This window comes from Triturus cristatus, chromosome 11 (genome assembly GCF_964204655.1).
Source record: "Triturus cristatus chromosome 11, aTriCri1.1, whole genome shotgun sequence".
NCBI lineage: Eukaryota > Metazoa > Chordata > Amphibia > Caudata > Salamandridae > Triturus > Triturus cristatus.
The window spans coordinates 182,983,371-183,006,555 of record NC_140594.1 but is presented as its reverse complement, the minus strand read 5'-3'; the positions used below and the strand labels follow the sequence as shown (position 1 = coordinate 183,006,555).

General features: G+C 47.0%; 1 protein-coding gene across 6 annotated transcripts in view; it reads right to left on the bottom strand.

Annotated features, from left to right (window-relative positions):
- MAPKAPK5 (MAPK activated protein kinase 5) overlaps positions 1–23,185 on the bottom strand; it is a 480,082-nt gene that overhangs the window by 320,066 nt on the left and 136,831 nt on the right. For all 6 annotated transcript variants that reach the window (XM_085636242.1, XM_085636241.1, XM_085636245.1 and 3 more), the window contains exon 2: positions 16,776–16,849. In XM_085636242.1, the coding sequence (XP_085492368.1) occupies positions 16,776–16,849 (74 nt within the window). The remainder of the gene's footprint in view (positions 1–16,775; positions 16,850–23,185) is intronic.

Here is a 23,185-nt window from a genome sequence, read left to right as displayed (position 1 = left end):
ATACGTTGGTGGCCCCACCGGCCTGCGAAGTGGAGGTTCAGTGGCACCACATGTCGCCGGCCTTCCATATGCAAATACCCCTTACTAATCGAAGGGAGTGTGGTGCTGTGGTCGCTGTTACGAAGTTCGGGTCACTGACGTTCAGGACACAGTTACACATGTGGGATCAGTTTGTGTTAAAGAGGGTTAGTGGGACTACGTGTCGCCGGCCTTGCATATGGAAATATGTTTAACTGATCAAAGAGTATGCTGCTGTGGTCGCGGCCACGGACTTGGGGTCCCTGCCATTCAGGACTCAGCTACACATGTGAGATCAGCTTGTGTTAAAGAGGGTTAGTGGGACCACGTGTCGCCGGCCTTGCATATCGAAATATGCCTCACTGATCGAAAGGAGTCTGGTACTGTGGTCGCTGCCATGGACTTGGGGTCACTGCCATTCAGGACTCAGGACACAGTTACACATGTGGGGTCGGCTTTTGTTGGACAGTGTTAGATGGCACCACGTGTCAAAAATTCAAATTGTGAGGTCTGCTGCCCGCAGTGTAGACTGCTGAGTGTTAATTTGTACTTGAAATGAATTTGGTCATTGTACTAAAGCTATAACTGATATAAAAAATGTTCGAGAAGAAAGGATACTAAAAGAATATTATGTAGATTTGAGGCCTGTAATAGTTACTTGCCTAGTGGACTCTGTAGTTAATGAATTAAGAAATAATTTTCATTGTGAGCCCTACTGAGTGCAGTGTAGGCGTATGATGAAAAGATGAAATAAGTATAGAATACATTGACGAAGAGTTGTATTTTCTGAGTACAATCTTGTTAGAAATTAGCATTTAAAATTGAAATTGCGAGCTGTACTGCCTGTAATGTAGACTGCTATTCCATGTTAGTTTGCATTTGAAAATTAATTTGGTCATTGTAGTAAAGCTATAACTGATATAAAAAATAAATTCTTTAAAGCGAGGATACTAAAAGGATAATATGTAGGGTGTAGGACTGTGATAGTTAGTTGCCTACTGGAGTCTGCAGCTGCATATGGAAATACCCCTCACTGATCAAAGGGAGTGTGGTGCTGTGGTTGCTGCCACAGACTTGGGGTGACTGCTATTCAGGACTCAGGACACAGTTACACATGTGGGATCGATTTGTGTTAAAGAGGGTTAGTGGGACTACGTGTTGCCGGCCTTGCATATCGAAATATGCCTCACTGATCGGAGGGAGTATGCTGCTGTGGTCGCTGCTATGGACTTGGGGTCACTGCGATTCAGGACTCAGGATACAGTTCCACATGTGGGATTGTTCGGCTTGTGTTGAACAGAGTTATTGGCACCATGTGTCATCGTCGTTGCATATGGAAATATGCCTAACTAATCAGAGGGAGTATGCGGCTGTGGTCGCTGCCATTCAGGACTCAGGACACAGTTCCACATGTGGGATTGTTCGGCTTGTGTTGAACAGAGTTATTGGCACCACGTGTTGCCGCCGTTGCATATGGAAATATGCCTCACTAATCGAAGGGAGTCTGGTGCTGTGGTTGTCTCACGGAGTTACGGTCACTACCATTCAGGACTTAGGACACAGTTCCACATGTGGGATCGGCTTGTGTTGAAGACGGTTAGTGGCACCATTTGTCGCCGGTCTTCCACAGTGTAGGCCAGAGGTAGCGGTGAGCAAGGGCCCACAGCCACGTGCATACGTTGGTGGCCCCACCGGCCTGCGTAGTGCAGGTTCAGTGACACCATGTGTCGCCGGCGTTCCATATGGAAATACCCCTCACTGATCGAAGGGAGTCTGGTGCTGTGGTCGCTGCAATTCAGGACTCAGGACACACTTACACATGTGGGATCGGCTTGTGTTGAACAGGGTTAGTTGGCACCACGTGTTGTCAGTCTTCCACAGTGTAGGCCGGAGGCAGCGGTCATCAAAGGCCCACAGGCAGGTGACGTTGACTTGAGCTGCACAGATTGGGAGCATGTGGTCTTCTTAACCCATTATAGTGTCTTACACAATTTGCGTTGCTACTAATCTTGAATTGTGAACAGTGTAACCCCAGTGTAGGGCGGAGGCAGCGGTCAGGATGGGCGCACAGCTACGTGGCGATGATTTATGGTGCAGTGAGTTAGTAGCACCTGAAGCACACAGCGTGTGCGCACCGTGCGATGATGCGTGGTCTGGGCAGCCGCACTGGAAGCAAAGTGTCTTGCGAACTGGACTGCAACATCTGCAATCGCCACTGCATCTGAATTGTGAGCGCTGCTGTCGGCAGTGTAGATAGAAGGCAGTAGTCGGTACAGACATAAGTCTGCGGTGCTGTGCCGCTGGGTTCACAGGGGGCCTTTGTCGAGGAGGCCCGCGGTTATGGAGGCAGCCACGTGCCAGGGTGAGGGCTGCCGATGTGACAGTCTTGTTGGTCTTCCCTCAAGTGAACCACGCCTAGGGCCTGGTCCATTTATTCATACTCCTACACTGGAGTGGCGTACATTGGAGCAGCCCACTCTGCTTCCAAGGGGGGGGGGGGGGGGGGGGGGAGGACAACACAGCTACATGACCGAGATCTTCCCCACTGCCTGAGGTAACATGGTTGCGCCCACTGTACACTACACTACAAGTATCAACAGTATATCTCCACATGGAGAGGTTTGTGCTTTGCATAGTGAGGTCTGTGCAGCACATCAGCGTTACACTTGGCACTGTTGCTTTATTGGTGAAGGGTGACTTGCCTCCTTCATATATAGTTGGTTGCCACATCTCCCAACATTCAGCTATTGTGTGGCTGAGGGGCATGGTGTTTTGGGAAGGTCCGTTGTCCTGTTTTGCGCTGCCTTGGTGGTAGTGGGGGGGGGGGGGGGGGGGGGGGGGAGGGGAGGGGGAGGTTCTGGTGGTGGTGGCACTGGGTGTTGTGGTCTTGTTGCGTGTCGGACCTGCATGATCAGTAGCTCTATCATGCGTTGGTCTTTAGATGTGGCTGTGAGTTGGGGTCAATTCACGGAGTAGATAGTCGACCTCCTTACACCAGTTAAAGGTTGATGTTAATTTGTTACTGCTAACTCGGCTTATCACCTGCTTTTTGGATCGCATTGCAGATTTGGCTGGTCGTTGAAAATATGGGGAAGTGGTGTTTTCGTGTTTTTCTTGCACGGAAACACCTACTTTGCATTTCATTAGCGTTAGTTGTGGCTCTCGTTTGTGGCGATTTTGTTGCCGTTAGGTATCAATGGAAGAGTGGTGAGATTTGCAGTTTTCACCAAGTTGAGAATCGGTTGATAATTAAAAAACACAGAAAAAAAGATAGGTTTAATGAACATTATAATTAGAAATTAGCATTTAAAAAACCTTTGAAATTCACTGAAAAAAAACATAGGTTTCAGGGATGTTATAGTTAGTTGGACATTTCACTCATAGAAAACCATAGAAATTTCCCTATTATACTTAGTTCAGCTAACTATAACTCGCGCCCCCGCAATGCACTGCTGATGACGTCACATATTACATCATTCATGACTTGGAGTGTGGGAATTTGGAGAGCCACCCCGGGAAGGCTTGGTGGAGAACCCGCAGAGGTACATGAATGTGGACTGCCTTTGCTGAGGAAGGAAGTGGTTGACAAATTGGATACACATGACCATCCAGGATAACCCTTTGCACAAAAATATAGGAAGAGACTCAAGGGACGCAGTCTATTACCACTAGCACAGGTGGTGACACGGGAAACAGTAGTGAGAAGATTGCAAAGAATACGCCCTCATCAGCCACACTTCCGGACTGCAGGAATAGCCTACTGTAGACCGCAGAAAGGATAGAGCCCAACAAAGCAGAGATCAAAAGAGACAAATTTAAGACCAAACAAGGAAGCAGACCACCGGACGTGGGGGAAGCCTCCCAGAATAAGGTAATCATCGACAAGGAGGAGGCAGACGGACAGGATCAGTCTATTCACACTCACCAGGACAAAATATTGGCTGCTATTGCGGACACGAAGGCCACCCTCCAGCAAGACATATGGACTATTTCAGTAGGGTTGCGGTTGTTGCAAGATGAACATCACAAGCTCGCAGACAGAGTGAAGGAAGTGGAACTTACCTTAGAGGAGAGGCAGCCGGAACAGAAAATGGCCTCCCACAAACTGGATGATTTGGGTATTAGGGTGGCCAAGCTAGAAAGATGGGCTGAAGACGCTGAAGCGCGCAATCGCCGCAACAACATACAGGTGGTGGGGGTTCCAGATGGCAACGAGGGGAGGGATATGGTGTCCTTTTTTTAAGACTGGCTACAGAGACAGTAACACCGGTATCGCTCACTAAATTCTTCGTATTGGATAGAGCACACAGGGTACCGTCATGGCCCCAGGCACCTGGGCGACCCCCCCAAAGACCAACAGTCGTGAGACTGTTACACTACAAAGACTGAGATGCAATAATCCACCATTCACGTAAACAAGGACTGATCGTGATGGATAACAGCAAAGTGTCAGTGTTCCCGGATTTCACGGCCCAAGTGCAAACGCAATGGGCGTCGTTCCTGGAAGTAAAAAAAGCACTGAGAGCAGAAGGGATACAATACTCACTGAAGTTCCCAGCCAGGATCCAACTACAGCTAGATCGGAAGGCCTACTTTCATGATTCTCCTGCCAAAGTGTGGTCCTGGCTGGAAAACTACAGGACAGGCACACAGCCAATGGACTTGGGAAATGGCCTGAAAAATACCTAAACCGTAGCGGAGATGACTACGGAAATCCACAATGCAAAGACCCTCCTCTTCCCAGACAGCAAGGGAATGACAAGCAGCTCTGAAAGCAGTGGCAGAAGTTCTGTAGACACCACCGGAAGATGGCAGGTATTCAGAATCCTCTGAACACAGATCCAGTCAATCGAACTCGGGGAGGTCGGAGTGGAGTCAATCACTGCTACTGGTGGTGACCCCTGGCTCAATAGATGAGGTGATATGATCTGGATAGTTGTAACACATGGTAACAGGTGGTAGGTCTGGGGGAAGGGGAACTGGAATGGGGCTAAGAGTCGTAAACGAATGAATAGCTGGGGAGATAGTCAATGGATGGATGACACAGAGGTGCGATAGACGACATACATACGATATAAAGGAGGAAGGGGTGTGGCAGCTGAGGGTAGTGGTCGGGTGCCCAGATGAACATAGGACTGCTGAGGACCTTGCCCGAATCCTGGGCAGATACGGGAACTAGTTAGATCTAGCTCGAGTCACAGCCCCAACTAGATAAACGCTCCTAAGATGCAGATAGTCTTTTTTTTTCTTATTTTTCTTTCATTTTACAGGCTTGGGCGGCCAGTCATTGCGAAGCTGCCCTAGGGACGGGGAGTTGTCGTTTCATGGAGTTTGCTTCATGTCCAGAGGGTGGAGATGGAGAGTGGGTCTAAGGACGAAGGGGAGAAACCGGTCTTATGCCAGAGTTGAATGTAAGACACTTTCATCAGGAAATTAAACTTGTATCCTGGAATCTGAGGGGGAGGGGATCCTCTGTCAATCGCCATAAGATACATAGCTACCTTATAAGGAGAGGGGCAGAGACAGTTATGTTGCAAGAGACCCACCTAACGGCAGGCGAAGGTGTAAGATTGCGATGCAAGTGGCGGGGTCAGCTATATGCCACATCGTATTCTGCTTTTTCTAGAGGCGTACTGATATGGGTCAGGGCTGTGTGTGCAGAAGAGACTATACAAGAGTTTCTGACGCGAGTGGGGGGGGGAACGAGTGGGGGGGGGAACGAGTGGGGGGGGACGAGTGGGGGGGGACGAGTGGGGGGGGACGAGTGGGGGGGGACGAGTGGGGGGGGAGGAGTGGGGGGGACGAGTGGGGGGGGGACGAGTGGGGGGGGGACGAGTGGGGGGGGGACGAGTGGGGGGGGGACGAGTGGGGGGGACGAGTGGGGGGGGACGAGTGGGGGGGGACGAGTGGGGGGGGACGAGTGGGGGGGACGAGGTGGGGGGACGAGGTGGGGGGACGAGGTGGGGGGACGAGGTGGGGGGACGAGTGGGGGGACGAGTGGGGGGACGAGTGGGGGGACGAGTGGGGGGGACGAGTGGGGGGACGAGTGGGGGGGGACGAGTGGGGGGGGACGAGTGGGGGGGGACGAGTGGGGGGGGACGAGTGGGGGGGGACGAGTGGGGGGGGACGAGTGGGGGGGGACGAGTGGGGGGGGACGAGTGGGGGGGGACGAGTGGGGGGGGACGAGTGGGGGGGGGACGAGTGGGGGGGGGGACGAGTGGGGGGGGGGACGAGTGGGGGGGGGGACGAGTGGGGGGGGGGACGAGTGGGGGGGGGACGAGTGGGGGGGGACGAGTGGGGGGGGACGAGTGGGGGGGGGACGAGTGGGGGGGGACGAGCGGGGGGGAACGAGCGGGGGGGGGGAACGAGCGGGGGGGGGGAACGAGCGGGGGGGGAACGAGCGGGGGGGGGAACGAGCGGGGGGGGAACGAGCGGGGGGAGAGACGGGGGGGGCAAGTGGTGGGGTTTCTTCCTCAGTCTATGCCGAACGTCGACTTTAAAGTTTTGAGCAAGGTTTTGGCCTCACGCCTTTTACCACACATGGTACACCTGGTACGCGGTGATCAGAACAGGTTCATACTGACGAGGTCCACATCTGCCAATATCCATAGACCTTTTACATTATGCACCACCTGGAGATGAGTAAATATCCAGACGCACTCACTCAATGTTGGTGGATTTGGAGAAAGCTTTCGATCCGAAATGATGGGACTTTTTGTGTGCCACGATGTCTAGAACTGGATTGGGAGCTGGGTGGATACGATGGATTAGATTGCTATACTTGCGTCACACAGCTCGAGTGAAAGCAGGGGGGTGGTATCTCATTCATATAATCTATTCAGAGGGTCTAGACTGGGGTGCCTGCTCTCCCCACTCCTGTTTGCCCTGGCCATCGAGACACTGGCAGAACTGTTTCGCTTAGAAGGCCAGCAACATGGGATGCAATTAAGTAATAGAGACCATAAAATCTCACTTTACGCAGATTATGTGTTATTATACTCAGGGGGACTGAAATTGTGGGGTAGGGTGGGGCGGATGCTGACCCTCCTAGACTCATATTCTGTCTTGGCTGGCTTGCGACTGAATAAAAAAACTGTATATTCTCATTAGCAGAAGGGACTCAGTCCCCGAGGGACTTACCTGCCGATTTAACTTGGGCTCCCGACTCGTTTAATTATCTTGGGATACAAGTATTTCATGATATGGAAGACCTGAGGGAGGGGAACTTGAAACCTGTTATGGGCTCCCTCAAGACGTGCTTCCCATTTTGGCGCTCACTACGACTTCCCATGTTGGCTCGAATTGCGATAGCAAAAATGGTCATGCTCCTCAGGTTACTGTACTACTTTGTGAATCTTCCGGTAGTGATCCCTCCTGGGTGGTTCACGGGACTTAATACTCTGCTATTGGATTTGATCTGGGATAGGGGAAGAAACAGTCGCTGGGAGTCCAGAAGGAGGAGTGTTTGGGGGCCTAAGAGTGAGAGCTCTATTATCTGGTGGCCCAGCTATAATGGCTGGCCCAATGGCTGGAGGGCCGGAACTTGGACTTTTAAAGGCTTCAAGCTCAGACATTTAACGGAAGCACTTACTGGCAGGAATGCTAGACTCTGCAATGACAGTCCGAAACTCAGGGGTACTGCTGCAGGTGGCAATGGAATGTTGGAGGAGATGTCGCCGACACATGAAGGGCATACCGCTGAATGCCCAGAGATTACCCATTGTGGCTCTCCGAGGTGGGAAACTACCTGTATTGCTCTCAAACACACAAATGGGTAGTTGGACAGAGGCTGGAGCAATAATTGTAGGGGACTGCTACCGGAACGAGGCACTGATTCCGCTAGAGGACTTACTGGCCCAATTCACTTGCCTAGTGGCCAGTTCCTCACTTACCATGCAGTAGTCAAAAGATTCAAGGACCACTGGGGATGTGCCCACCTGGAAACCGGGGACGCATGAGGTGCTACAAGTGTTGGTCACATTGGTGTCAGAAGACACTTAGTAAAATGGCATTACAGAGCACTAATCAGCATGGCAAATGCACCTCTTGAGCGTTTGCGAGACCGTTGGAATGTAGCAGTGGGAAAGGACCTGCTAGATAAGAAGTCGTCTCAGGTGTTAAGAGGCCCGAAGCGAATATTCAGAAATGCTATGTTCAAACATAATCAATTCAATTATAGACATATGGACAATCTTGCGCCTCATAGATTAAACATAATGCATGGGGGAGAGCTGCGGGGTTGCCCCAGATGTGGGCAACAAGATGTGGAGATTATACAAGTCACATGGGGATGTGAGGTACTGCAAGAATATCGGGGCTCAGTCCTTGTACATATTAAGCTAACACTAGCCCGAACGCAGCCATGCTCAGTGGAAGTATGCCTCTTTGGATTGTTCCCTAGACCAAAAGCCAAGAAGGTGGGTTCTAGATTTGTAGACCTAACTTTGATATTAGCTCGTAGGCAAATAGCCATGAATTGGAAAGCGCAGAAGGGCCCCCAATAGCTATGTGGGAGAAGGATGTGGATAATTGTGCTAAGACATGGGGAAAGGGCAATACAGCGAGAGGAAACCAGAGGCATTCAAGACTGAAGTACTGAGAGCCTGGATTGGTAGAAGAGATGAGCATAGTGATGAGAAAGGTGATATAGATGAGAGTACAGAGAAGGATAGTGATGTAGCTAGTAGTCTATAAACAGGAAAACAGATATAGATAATAAGAATAAAAGGATACATTGAAAATGACCCATGAGTCCCCTCCCTCCCGCCCCCACTCCCAGGTAGTAAATAGAGTACAAATAGGGCACAAGGTGAAGTTGCACAGACCAAATGCAGTTGTAAGATGATACCACCAGATATAATTACATTCTTGATTTTTCAGGTTAACAGGTTATTTACTCAGCAATATAAGATAAAGCTACGAATCGTATGAATGCCTGTAATCTCCCCAGAGTAAATATAACACAGAGTTAGAACAGGAATGTATAGTTAAAAATGTTATAAGACCATTGTATTAGAGTACATGTAGAGGCCAGAATCAGAGAAATGATTGAATGTGGGGGATACAGATGAGATGGCACTCAAATATGCAATTACTGTATTAGGTACTCCATTACAAGTCTGGTGATGCCTGTATGTAAGCAATTCCGAAATGTTAAAAACACTAATAAAGAGATATCTTTAAAAAAAAAAAGCAAACCTTTGTCTACAGTGCCACAGTGAGCAAAAACTATGGTCTTGAAAGCGGGGAATCAGAAACTCTGGATTAGCCCTGGTTTATTTGCAGCAACTTGATTCCCCATTCAACTTCATGAATATGTGCTCTTTTTTAAAATGTGCCATTAGCAGAAGGAAACCACTGATGTTTTAATGGGATGGCACATTTTGAGTGGATTGTAACACCTTACTCTTTGAGGAACCTGCTGTGACTGTTGGTCATTTATAAAAAGATACTGGGCCGACCGTGTGGTCTTTATCTCTTTTCTTAATTATTATTATTAGCAATGTACTGGGCCTCGTGAGTTTTTATGTCAGCTGATATTTCCACTTTACTGGCTACTACCTCATAGGGAAGAAGGAAGAATACACGCACTTTATTTACTTCTACCTCACATTTTAATGTAATGGAGTGCTGGGTGTATATTCGTGATGTGTTTTATGTTCTTTTATGGTCAATTTTGTAATCGACATAACGTGAATTTGACTGCCCGTAGTTAGACTTTTTGTAAGCATTGGTATCCTAACCTTTTGTGTGATTGATAAATGCGGCATCAGCAGGCACCATCCTTGGAACACTTTCTAGACATGCAGAAGATCAGAAGAGGACTGGACCTGCTGTCTGTGACCTGAGAAGATCTCTGAAGGACTGGTTCTATTCTCCCTTGTACCAAAGACAAAGATGTTGACTTCAAGGGCCAGTTAGCTGACCTCCTGTGTGGCTACAGGGACACAACAAGCTAAAAAAAAAAAAAAGGTTTTTCCCTGAAGTGCCCAGTGGCAATTGGACTGGAGAGTCTCTAAATGCCTTCCTCTGAGGTCCTGGAACTCTTAAAGGGGGCAAACCTGACAATTGTTTGGAAACTTTAAATTTTTTGCACCAGGGGGACCTGCTGCAGAAAGTATCCGGCAAGCAGTTTCAAGGCATCAAACTAAATTTGAGCTTTATCCCCGTCCAGGCTCCCAACATATCCAAGAAAACATCTTCATTGGGAATTTAAAAACATTTCAGTGAGAAATGTCCAAAGCTCAAGAGGGACCAATCTGCTTCAAGTATCTGGCCTTCAGTTCCACTGCAGAGGCTACAATTTCAGCGATGGCCCACACAGGGAGGAGTTTTCTTCTAAAAAATAAAAGAGACAAGTCCCTTTTTAGGTCTCGCCTGAGCCAGCGCATGCGCTGCCCTGCGAGACATTTAATAAGCGGGGTTTCAAAGTGCTACCCCATGCTTTTGATGGCCTAGCGCTTGCGTTCGCGCGTGCACCCGCCAGCTTTCACCGTCCGAGGCGCTATCTGGACCGCGCTCAGTTTCACTTTCGCGTTCCACTTTTGCGCGCACACAACTCCCGTTCGCGGCCGCACGTCATTACCGGCTTGTTTTTAACAAATAAATTGAGCGCGCAGCAGCGGCGAGGGCAGGCTGCATTCTCGTCTCAGGTTACTTGTTAAGTAGGTGGGCTTTCAATCTGCAGTGGGCATGTTGTGTAATATGTTAGCTTGATCCCAAATTGCATGTATCGCAGTATAGATACAGGGTGCCTTGCCTAAGCATTTGTCAACTTTGTTTGATTCATCGACATAGAGTGTAGAAATCATGTCTAGAATCTCAACCTGTGGTTTTAGTCTGTTATGCAAACAGTTTAGACACTTTATACAGATACGTAGTCTCCTAACATATCTCTGAGTGGTCTCAAGCAGGGGTCTGTGCTATACCCCTAGGAGTATCAGTTGTACACTACTTATGATGATGTAATTTAGAATTGATTTTGACAGGTGGCCATTCCCCTCTGGATTGCATTTCTATATTTGAATTAGTTTTTTACAGCCTTATAATGTTTCATAAGAACGGTGTCTTTGTCATTTACACATTGATGGTAATTTAATTAAATCAAGTGCATAAATTGATAATTTAATCAAAAGTGTATTAAAGGATAACATTGTATCAAGGCATGTGGAGTGAGATCAGATGTAAAAAAGATGTCAAACTGCGCGATCAGAATTTTACATTTCTGTTGCTGTGGATGTGAGACTTTTTAAGCATAATTTGTGGGGTGTAGCATAGAATCACAGTAAAATTATGACAATGTTGAAAAGAATGATATAGGATCGTTTGCTTATAATTCACAGTATTGTTGTCGGTCATAAAATCATACAGAAACCACAACCAGGTCTTAAACTAGTGACACAGTGAGGTAGTTAAAATGAAATACAGTTGTAACGATTATCACACAGTTAATATTACAGAATTTCTATAATCATTCTCAAAAGTACCTGGTTATTTTAAGTAGAGATAAAATGAGGTAGTTGCACAAAAACAAGGAATCATCGTTTTTGTTAACTAGTAATAACTACAGATTTGTTTGCAGCAATGAAAACAAAATACCCATTAAATAAGTTTGATAAGAAACTGAAGTAGAATGCTAAGTAGACAAACGAGGCAGCCTCTTGAATGCCTTTCTCTATCTTAGCGGTAGTGCTCTGTGGTGGTTTATGGGCTCATGAGTATTGAGGGTCATTCGAGGGGCAAGTGTTTTTTGAGGCTCGTAGAAAAATAGTGCTGCAGGGGCTGAAGGGATATCATAAGGGGCTAAAGCTTTGCTTTTTAAATCTTCTAAGTGGATTATATGCCCTCCTTGCCCCAGCACAGATGGTGGAATGTTCAGCTTCTCTAAACTCTGAATGATGGAGTCTCAATCAATAGGCCCTTTCTTATCATCAGAGGTGTGCGTTTGTATTGATCCTTTGACAAAGTCATACAGGTTTGAACCATGTATCACACTGAATACACAAGCTCGCCCTTCTCATTCTAGAAAGCTAGGTCTTTTTGTTGAATTTTACTTGGGAGTATGTTATCATTCTTTTTGTAACAGGGTTAACAATGTCCAATATTTCATGAGCTAGATCAGCGGTTTTTAGGTCTCGCCAGAGCCATCCTACCCTCTCGTTGTTCTGTTCTAGCTCACCTCCTTCCCTCTCTCCCTCTATTAGCCATTCATTCCCTCTATCTTGTTGTTCTGCTCTCTAGCCCTCACTTTATTCTCATCCTCTTCTATCACACTCCTCTTTCTTCGCCCTCTTCAGCATTATCTCCCATTCTGCTCTTCTTTCGAGTTCTCATTGCTGTCTTCCTCCTGCTCCCTAGCTCGCTATGTTGTAGCTATTATCAGCTCTATGATTGATCCATTGACCATCTAATTTGCGTTAGTGTGTTATCCACATGACCATTGTCTCACTGCAGTTCTTTAAGCGCTTGCATACCTTACGATGTTAGTCACTGCATAGAGCTGTTAAATAATTAATATTTAATTATCCGATATACAATTTTAGCCTGTTCTGCTTCATGTCTGAGCTACAGGCTCACATTACTTGCTGGGAACCTCCACTGCGGCTGAGAGATGGTCCAGATATTCATCCTTTTTTTTTTTACTGAAAGTAAATAAAAGCAACATTCTTTGGAGGTAGCCTTTTGATTGCTATGTGTTCACTTCAGACCAAGAATGCACTGAATGCAGATGCTACTAACCGCCATTCCTCTACAGAACATCTGGTAGACCACTGCATTGGGCTCCAACAGTCATTCATTCAGATTGAAAACAAGCATTGGCATAGCATATAGGTCTCGCCTTAGGGACCTTATAACTATTTAGTTATGCAGCACAATATCCTTGGTGCAACAACAGCAACTGTTGCATGGCTAAACACTTATAAGGTCCCAAAGGTGAGACCTATTGGCTATGCCAATGCTTGTTTAATTGGGACTTAAAAACCTTTTTGAAACGTTTGACTTTCATACCTTTCACCGGGACCAACCCACTAGTTGTATCTGGGCTTCATCGTGGTTGGCCTCAAATTGTACTAGGCAATCCAGTTGGGCCCCAATGATGAAGCATGCCACCTACTAGGTAGGTGGGTGAGGGTTTTTTTCTACAACAGTTGTGCACTCTCCTTTCAAGTTTCTCATAAGGTGATAGCAAAAAAACGTTTGCTCCATGTTAGAAGGCGACCTCAGGGGAGCCCGGAGGGGGCCCTGACTGTCCTGAGACCCACCCTCAAGGTATCGTAGCCGGGCACTGGCGGGAGATTCCGCAGGGGAGTAATCTCGTACCTGGGATCGTACACTTGGCACCACACGACAAAGACACCACACCGAGGGTTCTTAGGATTCAAGCTTTATCAAATCGAAGTGGTAGGATCTTTATGATCAGCAAGGCAGATATTTACAAGCAGAGCGTGGGCTCACGGAGTCTTGGCGGGGGTAGGAGGTAGCGGGACAGTCTTTGGGGGGGATCGGATCAAATGCAGGAGCGTACCCGGCGCACAGCTCACAATCCTCGAGCTGGGGGATACGCTTGTCGTCGTGGGGTCCGGCGGGACCAAAGAGAGTCAGGGGGAGCCGCGAGTCACTCAGCAGGCTCAAGCACCAGTTCGGAGGTCTTACGATCTTCAGGGAGCCGCGAGTCACTCAGCAGGGCTCAAGCACAAGTTCGGAGGTCTTACGTTCTTCGGGGAGCCGCGAGTCACTCAGCAGGGCTCAAGCACAAGTTCGGAGTTCTTACGATCTTCAGGGAGCCGCGAGTCACTCAGCAGGGCTCAAGCATAGGTTCGGAGGTCTTACGTTCTTCGGGGAGCCGCGAGTCACTCAGCAGGGCTCAGATGTTCCAAGGCGAATCTCCGAACAGTCCCAGAGCACCCCTTGTTATAGGTCGACCCCTCTTTGATGTCCGGAGTCTGTGCAGGCAGGGGTCTTGTCACCTGGGGGTCGCTTGTCGAGGTTTCCTGCTATTGTCTTTTGATCCTTTCAGAGCCGGGTCGGGAGGAGTCCCAGACACCCAGCAGGCGTGGAGCCAGCCCTTAGGGAGGCCGGAGGGCCGATCGAAACCCATCGTCCCAGGGGGGTTCAGAGGTGCGATAGAAACTGCTCCTCCCTCTCTCATCCCCTGGAAGCGTAATGTCCTCCAGCCGGAGTGGCGCCTCTAGGCCCGGGTTGTGCTGGGGCCGGGCGGCCATCTTGGTGCACGAAGTGGGCACGCGTGCCCGGGGTGGCCGAAAGGAGAGAGGCCATGGACGGGGAGGCCCGGGCTGCGTGTGTGTGTTCTGGTGGGAAGGATCGGCTGGGCCGTGTGCTTGGGGTCCCTGGTACCAGGTTAGGTAGTGCGAGGACAGGAAGAGCCATGCTACGAGGCCGGGTCTAACACTCCAAATCATCAAAAACTTGTCCATTTTGTTTTGGCCTCAAATCTCACCTAGGTCCCGATCTACCACTTTCGTAGACTATCATTGGCTCTTTGGTGTTATTTCTACTAAAACTTTATAAAGTTATTGTACCTCCAGTAACACTAATTGGATTTTTGTCGTGTTGGTGTCTTTTTGTTTATTAGTTGTCTATTTTTGTATTTCAGTTTGGGATTTTTATTGCTTGTTGTTGTGACATTACTAGTTTGGTACTGCATAAATACTTTATACATTGCCTTAAGATAAGACTGTCTGCTCGGTGCCATAGCAAGGAGCATATTAGGCTCAGGTTGATTTAGTGACAATGAAGGACTACCCACGCGTCCACCCCAAATAATAATCTACTTTCCTCCATGTCAATTGGACGTAGACTCTTGTTTTATAGATTATATCTCCAGAGAGATCATACCTTCAACAAGGAAGAACTTTTATTTTCTTTATTTTGCATGGTTAACTGTGGAAATGGGTGTGTCCCCTCGGGTTATGTAACAAAACACAAATTTGTCAAGATAGTTTCATAGCATCTACTTCGGTGAAAATTTGAATGCAATGGCGTGCACAATTCAACAAAACACCAGTAAGGAGGTTTTGGAACTGTATCTTTCTGGCACACAACAAGCGGGATCATGGTGCTACCCCTTGATCTCGGTTTACAATTCTCTTGGACTCCATTTCAACAAAGATTCAACTGCGAAGTGAGGGGCATGGTTGGAAGCGGAGGCAAAACCCAGGGGCCTATTTACACATGTATCTGAGCATCTCAGAGGTACCTACACATATTGCATCCTAATAATTGGTAATGGGTATCTGAAAAGTTGTGCAAGCTTTTGGGTTTCAGCAAAGCAGATATTACCATCTGCATCCAACCAACATAGAGACAGGAGCTGTGAGGTGAGGTAGCATGAAGACCCTGGCCAAGAACCCAGGTGACCCCCCAAAAAAACATACTGGTCTGGAAGAAAAAAACCATGGTGCACACATTTTACTTGAAAGGAAGAGTTCACAAAGAGTTGACGCAGCCAACATATTCAGTAGTTGGTACAGGTTTATAACTTTCAAGTGATTATCCCCCAGCAGGTGCAAGTTGCATTTCCATAAAATTCTGCTGCTGGGCAAGGATTGAGAATATTTCACTAACAAAATATTTAAAAAATTATCATGAGCGCTGGCAGACAGAGAACTGATACTGAAAGAAAGAGCACATTTATATCCTATAGATGAACACATCCTACAAGGGAGAGATGGTACATTTCAATTGTGTCTGTAGAACAATCTGCAACAACCAGGTGATGGATGGAATGCTTGAATTAATCTCACCCACTAGCAATCATTTGGGACGCATCCCAGTTCATCGTTTTCCCCCAGCACGCTACCTCAGTTTAGACCCAGCCATAAGCAAATCAGTTTTGACCCTGTTCCAATAGCAACAATCCAGACCGAACTGCCAGGCAAGGTCCTCCCTGAACCAGAACACAAGCAACCTAGGGCTAGTTCTGCATTGATTAGGGCTCATCAGCCAGATATAGCTTGGTTCCAGTGGTACAATGAAGAGGACCAAGACTGATTTCCATATGTCTGAGTCCAAACAGGTGGCATGGTTTGCAAAACAATGATGGACTGGAATGCGGCCCTAAGTATTTGCCAGTAGCTGAGATTAAAGCAAGCATTCTATCCATCACTTTTTTGTATACTGTGGTGTATCGTCATAAGTGGGACGGGCACGCCCAGACGTGGGACCCGTTCACACTGTGTGACTGTAACCAAGCTATACCTTGAGCTTGAAACAAGGATGTAAATGAAAGAGGTGCTCAGAGAGTATACTTTAAGGGGCGCTCAGATTTGTTTACTAAGATTCATGCAGAAAAACTGCAGAAAAAAACCACAAAGCCCATAAGAGTTGATCGCTTTACCTGCTGTAGCACAGAGGCAATATTCTGTCTACCATGTAAACATAGGGGTCTATGCCTGACCTAAGCTGTAGAAAGCAACAGAGTAAAAGGTCAGGGCTGTGTTCTGACCTAAGCTGCAAAGAATCATGGGAGAGGAATGTGTCCTAGCCGAAGAGGTTCAAGTTGCTTTTTATGAGTTTTATATACCATCACTATGTTTCTTTACAGTCTTATCATAGTACCCTAACAGCGGGTGTGCAGGAAAATTATCTTGGCATCAGAAAATGCACAGCCACAGCAAACTGAGTGATCCTCTAAAACTGATTAAAAAACAGCTGTCAAACGCTCGCAGCGCATATTCTTCCATTTTCTAACCTGTTGCACCACCTCGACATACTACAATCAACAAATGCAAACTTACCTAACTGGACCACTGATCCCAGCTCCAAGCTTCTGACTCCAGTTAATATTATACTCTTCTAAAATGGAGGTGTCCTGTGAAAAGAAGAAAGTGGAAATATTTATTTTAAAAACAAACGGAATAACTTTAGTTAAAATGCTCTTGCTTCTTTTAATATTAGCACATTTTGTGGAGAAAATGCAACCTAAAATTGCAAATTCTTTAGAGTTTTTTTTTTTTACAAGACCTGAGTTAACTGCCATTAGCCATGCAAGCATACTAAATTACAATAACTACTGTTCAGACTTACTCCAATCTACATGAATGTGAACCACTCATCCATTTAAATTGACAGGTGTGTGCCATTTGTATGACAGAATATATGGCACTCATGTTTTTGACAGCTTTTACCCCAGTAATTTTAGGGTTTGGAAAACTGTGCTGAGAACACCACTATCGATGCCCCTCCAAATCTACAACCTGCTGCTCAGTCCTCCATATCTGTGTAGGCAGGATAGGATATTGGAGTCTGAATTTGCACTACATGAACTCTTTCCTGCACAGAATTAACAAATAACAGTTCGTCAAACAACCACAAACAAAGTTGTTTGATGGTAACTGTAGCTCTACCATTCTCTTCTATTTACAGGACCAATACTTTAAAACAATTATACGTTTTTAACATATCATTAGAGGTAACATTAATTTTAGGCCCATGACACAAAAAAGCTTAAAAAATCTCAGGTCAGACAAACGCCACAATTATTTTAAATTGAAGGAAAGTGTTATAAGTGAGTGGAATGAAAAATGTTGAAGGCAGAGCACAGTGTTGCTATAAAGTAGCGTTCTAGTTCCAGTATATGGTTTTTCATGTATTCCCAAGCATTGAATGGAGCTATATTAAGCTATTCATCCAAGAAAGGAGAGAAATAATAAACTCATATTTACCTCGACAATACTTTAGTAAAACCGACTGATCAAACTGCATATTTTCTAGTTAAATAGCATTCAAAGAGTATTGTTTGCAAATTTCAAAACAGTGGACAAATTGAAAACTGTTCAAGGCTGACCCAGGTGCAGTGTTTCTCTGCTACACTGAGCTATGATAGGAGACGGTGATCAGCATCTTAGTTAATGATATTTACAAGAACTTTACAGCCCCCCCCCCCCCCCCCGTCCTCATCCTGTTACAAGGGTTGCAGAAGAGGATGAGAACCAGGGACCTGATGTTGCTATCTCTCTCTCGAGATCTCTCGAGATCTCTCTCTCAGAGATCTCTCTCTCAGAGATCTCTCGAGATCTCTCGAGAGAGAGAGAGATCTCTCGAGATCTCTCTCTCTCGAGATCTCGAGAGAGAGATCTCGAGAGAGAGATCTCAAGAGATCTCAAGAGATCTCTCTCTCTCTCGAGATCTCTCTCTCTCTCGAGATCTCTCTCTCTCTCGAGATCTCTCTCTCTCTCGAGATCTCTCTCTCTCTCGAGATCTCTCTCTCTCGAGATCTCTCTCTCTCTCGAGATCTCTCTCTCTCGAGATCTCTCTCTCTCTCGAGATCTCTCGAGATCTCTCTCTCTCTCGAGATCTCTCGAGATCTCTCTCTCTCTCGAGATCTCTCTCTCTCTCGAGATCTCTCGAGATCTCTCTCTCTCTCGAGATCTCTCTCTCTCTCGAGATCTCTCTCTCTCTCGAGATCTCTCTCTCTCTCGAGATCTCTCTCTCTCTCGAGATCTCTCTCTCTCGAGATCTCTCTCTCTCTCTCGAGATCTCTCTCTCTCTCGAGATCTCTCTCTCTCTCGATCTCTCTCTCTCTCTCTCGAGATCTCTCTCTCTCTCGATCTCTCTCTCTCTCTCTCGAGATCTCTCTCTCTCTCGAGATCTCTCTCTCTCTCGAGATCTCTCTCTCTCTCGAGATCTCTCTCTCTCTCGAGATCTCTCTCTCTCTCTCGAGATCTCTCTCTCTCTCGAGATCTCTCTCTCTCTCGAGATCTCTCTCTCTCTCTCGAGATCTCTCTCTCTCTCGAGATCTCTCTCTCTCTCTCGAGATCTCTCTCTCTCTCGAGATCTCTCTCTCTCTCGAGATCTCTCTCTCTCTCTCGAGATCTCTCTCTCTCTCGAGATCTCTCTCTCTCTCTCGAGATCTCTCTCTCTCTCGAGATCTCTCTCTCTCTCGAGATCTCTCTCTCTCTCTCGAGATCTCTCTCTCTCTCTCGAGATCTCTCTCTCTCTCGAGATCTCTCTCTCTCTCGAGATCTCTCTCTCTCTCGAGATCTCTCTCTCTCTCGAGATCTCTCTCTCTCTCGAGATCTCTCTCTCTCTCGAGATCTCTCTCTCTCTCGAGATCTCTCTCGAGATCTTGAGATCTCTCGAGATCTCTCTCGAGATCTCTCTCTCTCGAGATCTTGAGATCTCTCGAGATCTCTCTCGAGATCTCTCTCTCGAGATCTTGAGATCTCTCGAGATCTCGCTCTCTCTCGAGATCTCTCGAGATCTTGAGATCTCTCGAGATCTCTCTCTCTCTCGAGATCTCTCGAGATCTCTCTCTCTCGAGATCTCTCTCTCTCTCTCGAGATCTCTCGAGATCTTGAGATCTCTCGAGATCTCTCTCTCTCTCGAGATCTCTCGAGATCTTGAGATCTCTCAAGATCTCTCTCTCTCTCGAGATCTCTCGAGATCTTGAGATCTCTCGAGATCTCTCTCGAGATCTCTCTCTCGAGATCTTGAGATCTCTCGAGATCTCGCTCTCTCTCGAGATCTCTCGAGATCTTGAGATCTCTCGAGATCTCTCTCTCTCTCGAGATCTCTCGAGATCTCTCTCTCTCTCGAGATCTCTCTCTCTCTCTCGAGATCTCTCGAGATCTTGAGATCTCTCGAGATCTCTCTCTCTCTCAAGATCTCTCTCTCGAGATCTTGAGATCTCTCGAGATCTCTCTCTCTCTCGAGATCTCTCGAGATCTTGAGATCTCTCGAGATCTCTCTCTCTCTCGAGATCTCTCGAGATCTCTCTCTCTCTTGAGATCTCTCGAGATCTCTCTCTCTCTTGAGATCTCTCGAGATCTTGAGATCTCTCGAGATCTCTCTCTCTCGAGATCTCTCGAGATCTTGAGATCTCTCGAGATCTCTCTCTCTCTCGAGATCTCTCGAGATCTTGAGATCTCTCGAGATCTCTCTCTCTCTCGAGATCTCTCTCGAGATCTCTCTCTCGAGATCTCTCTCTCTCTCGAGATCTCTCTCTCTCTCGAGATCTCTCTCGAGATCTCTCTCTCTCTCGAGATCTCTCTCTCGAGATCTCTCTCTCTCTCGAGATCTCTCTCTCTCTCGAGATCTCTCTCGAGATCTCTCTCTCTCTCGAGATCTCTCTCTCTCTCGAGATCTCTCTCTCTCTCGAGATCTCTCTCTCTCTCGAGATCTCTCTCTCTCTCGAGATCTCTCTCTCTCTCGAGATCTCTCTCTCTCTCGAGATCTCTCTCTCTCTCGAGATCTCTCGAGATCTCTCTCTCTCTCGAGATCTCTCTCTCTCTCGAGATCTCTCTCTCTCTCGAGATCTCTCTCTCTCTCGAGATCTCTCTCTCTCTCGAGATCTCTCTCTCTCTCGAGATCTCTCTCTCTCTCGAGATCTCTCTCTCTCTCGAGATCTCTCTCTCTCTCGAGATCTTGAGATCTCTCGAGATCTCTCTCTCTCTCGAGATCTTGAGATCTCGAGATCTTGAGATCTCTCGAGATCTCTCTCTCTCTCGAGATCTCTCGAGATCTTGAGATCTCTCGAGATCTCTCTCTCTCGAGATCTCTCGAGATCTTGAGATCTCTCGAGATCTCTCTCTCTCTCGAGATCTCTCTCTCTCTCAAGATCTCTCTCTCTCTCAAGATCTCTCTCGAGATCTTGAGATCTCTCGAGATCTCTCTCTCTCGAGATCTCTCTCGAGATCTTGAGATCTCTCGAGATCTCTCTCGAGATCTTGAGATCTCTCGAGATCTCTTTCGAGATCTCTCTCGAGATCTTGAGATCTCTCGAGATCTCTCTCTCGAGATCTCTTGAGAGAGATCTCGAGAGATAGATCTCGAGAGAGAGATCGAGAGAGAGATCGAGAGATCGCGAGAGAGAGATCTCGAGAGAGAGAGATCTCGAGAGAGAGATCTCGAGAGAGAGAGATCTCGAGAGAGAGATCTCGAGAGAGAGATCTCGAGAGAGAGAGATCTCGAGAGAGAGAGAGATCTCGAGAGAGAGAGAGATCTCGAGAGAGAGAGAGATCTCGAGAGAGAGAGAGAGAGATCGAGAGAGAGAGAGAGATCTCGAGAGAGAGAGAGATCGAGAGATCGAGAGAGAGATCGAGAGATCTCGAGAGATCTCGAGATCGAGAGAGAGAGAACTCGAGAGAGAGAGAGAGATCTCGAGAGAGAGAGAGAGAGATCTCGAGAGAGAGAGAGAGAGATCTCGAGAGAGAGAGAGAGAGATCGAGAGAGAGAGATCTCGAGAGAGAGAGATCTCTCTCGAGATCTCTCTCTCTCTCTCCCTCTCTCTCTCTCTCTCTCCCTCTCCCTCTCTCTCTCTCTCTCGAGATCTCTCTCTCTCTCTCGAGATCTCTCGAGAGAGAGAGAGAGAGAGAGAGAGAATGTGCCATTTGTATGACAGAATATATGGCACTCATGTTTTTGACAGCTTTTACCCCAGTAATTTTAGGGTTTGGAAAACTGTGCTGAGAACACCACTATCGATGCCCCTCCAAATCTACAACCTGCTGCTCAGTCCTCCATATCTGTGTAGGCAGGATAGGATATTGGAGTCTGAATTTGCACTACATGAACTCTTTCCTGCACAGAATTAACAAATAACAGTTCGTCAAACAACCACAAACAAAGTTGTTTGATGGTAACTGTAGCTCTACCATTCTCTTCTATTTACAGGACCAATACTTTAAAACAATTATACGTTTTTAACATATCATTAGAGGTAACATTAATTTTAGGCCCATGACACAAAAAAGCTTAAAAAATCTCAGGTCAGACAAACGCCACAATTATTTTAAATTGAAGGAAAGTGTTATAAGTGAGTGGAATGAAAAATGTTGAAGGCAGAGCACAGTGTTGCTATAAAGTAGCGTTCTAGTTCCAGTATATGGTTTTTCATGTATTCCCAAGCATTGAATGGAGCTATATTAAGCTATTCATCCAAGAAAGGAGAGAAATAATAAACTCATATTTACCTCGACAATACTTTAGTAAAACCGACTGATCAAACTGCATATTTTCTAGTTAAATAGCATTCAAAGAGTATTGTTTGCAAATTTCAAAACAGTGGACAAATTGAAAACTGTTCAAGGCTGACCCAGGTGCAGTGTTTCTCTGCTACACTGAGCTATGATAGGAGACGGTGATCAGCATCTTAGTTAATGATATTTACAAGAACTTTACAGCCCCCCCCCCCCCCCGTCCTCATCCTGTTACAAGGGTTGCAGAAGAGGATGAGAACCAGGGACCTGATGTTGCTATCTCTCTCTCGAGATCTCTCGAGATCTCTCTCTCGAGATCTCTCTCTCAGAGATCTCTCGAGATCTCTCTCGAGAGAGAGAGAGATCTCTCGAGATCTCTCTCTCTCGAGATCTTGAGAGAGAGATCTCTCTCGAGAGATCTCGAGAGAGAGATCTCTCTCGAGAGATCTCGAGAGAGAGATCTCTCTCGAGAGATCTCGAGAGAGAGATCTCGAGAGAGAGATCTCTCTCGAGAGATCTCGAGAGAGAGATCTCGAGAGAGAGATCTCGAGAGAGAGATCTCAAGAGATCTCTCTCTCTCTCGAGATCTCTCTCTCTCTCGAGATCTCTCTCTCTCTCGAGATCTCTCTCTCTCTCGAGATCTCTCTCTCTCTCGAGATCTCTCTCTCTCGAGATCTCTCTCTCTCTCGATCTCTCTCTCGATCTCTCTCTCGATCTCTCTCTCTCGATCTCTCTCTCGATCTCTCTCTCTCGATCTCTCTCGAGATCTCTCTCTCTCGAGATCTCTCTCTCTCGAGATCTCTCTCTCTCGAGATCTCTCTCTCTCTCGAGATCTCTCTCTCTCTCGAGATCTCTCTCTCTCTCGAGATCTCTCTCTCTCTCGAGATCTCTCTCTCTCTCTCGAGATCTCGAGATCTCTCGAGATCTCTCTCGAGATCTCTCGAGATCTCTCGAGATCTCTCGAGATCTCTCGAGATCTCTCGAGATCTTGAGATCTCTCGAGATCTCTCGAGATCTTGAGATCTCTCGAGATCTCTCTCTCTCTCGAGATCTCTCGAGATCTCTCTCTCTCTCGAGATCTCTCTCTCTCTCTCGAGATCTCTCTCTCTCTCTCGAGATCTCTCGAGATCTTGAGATCTCTCGAGATCTCTCTCTCTCTCGAGATCTCTCGAGATCTTGAGATCTCTCAAGATCTCTCTCTCTCGAGATCTCTCGAGATCTTGAGATCT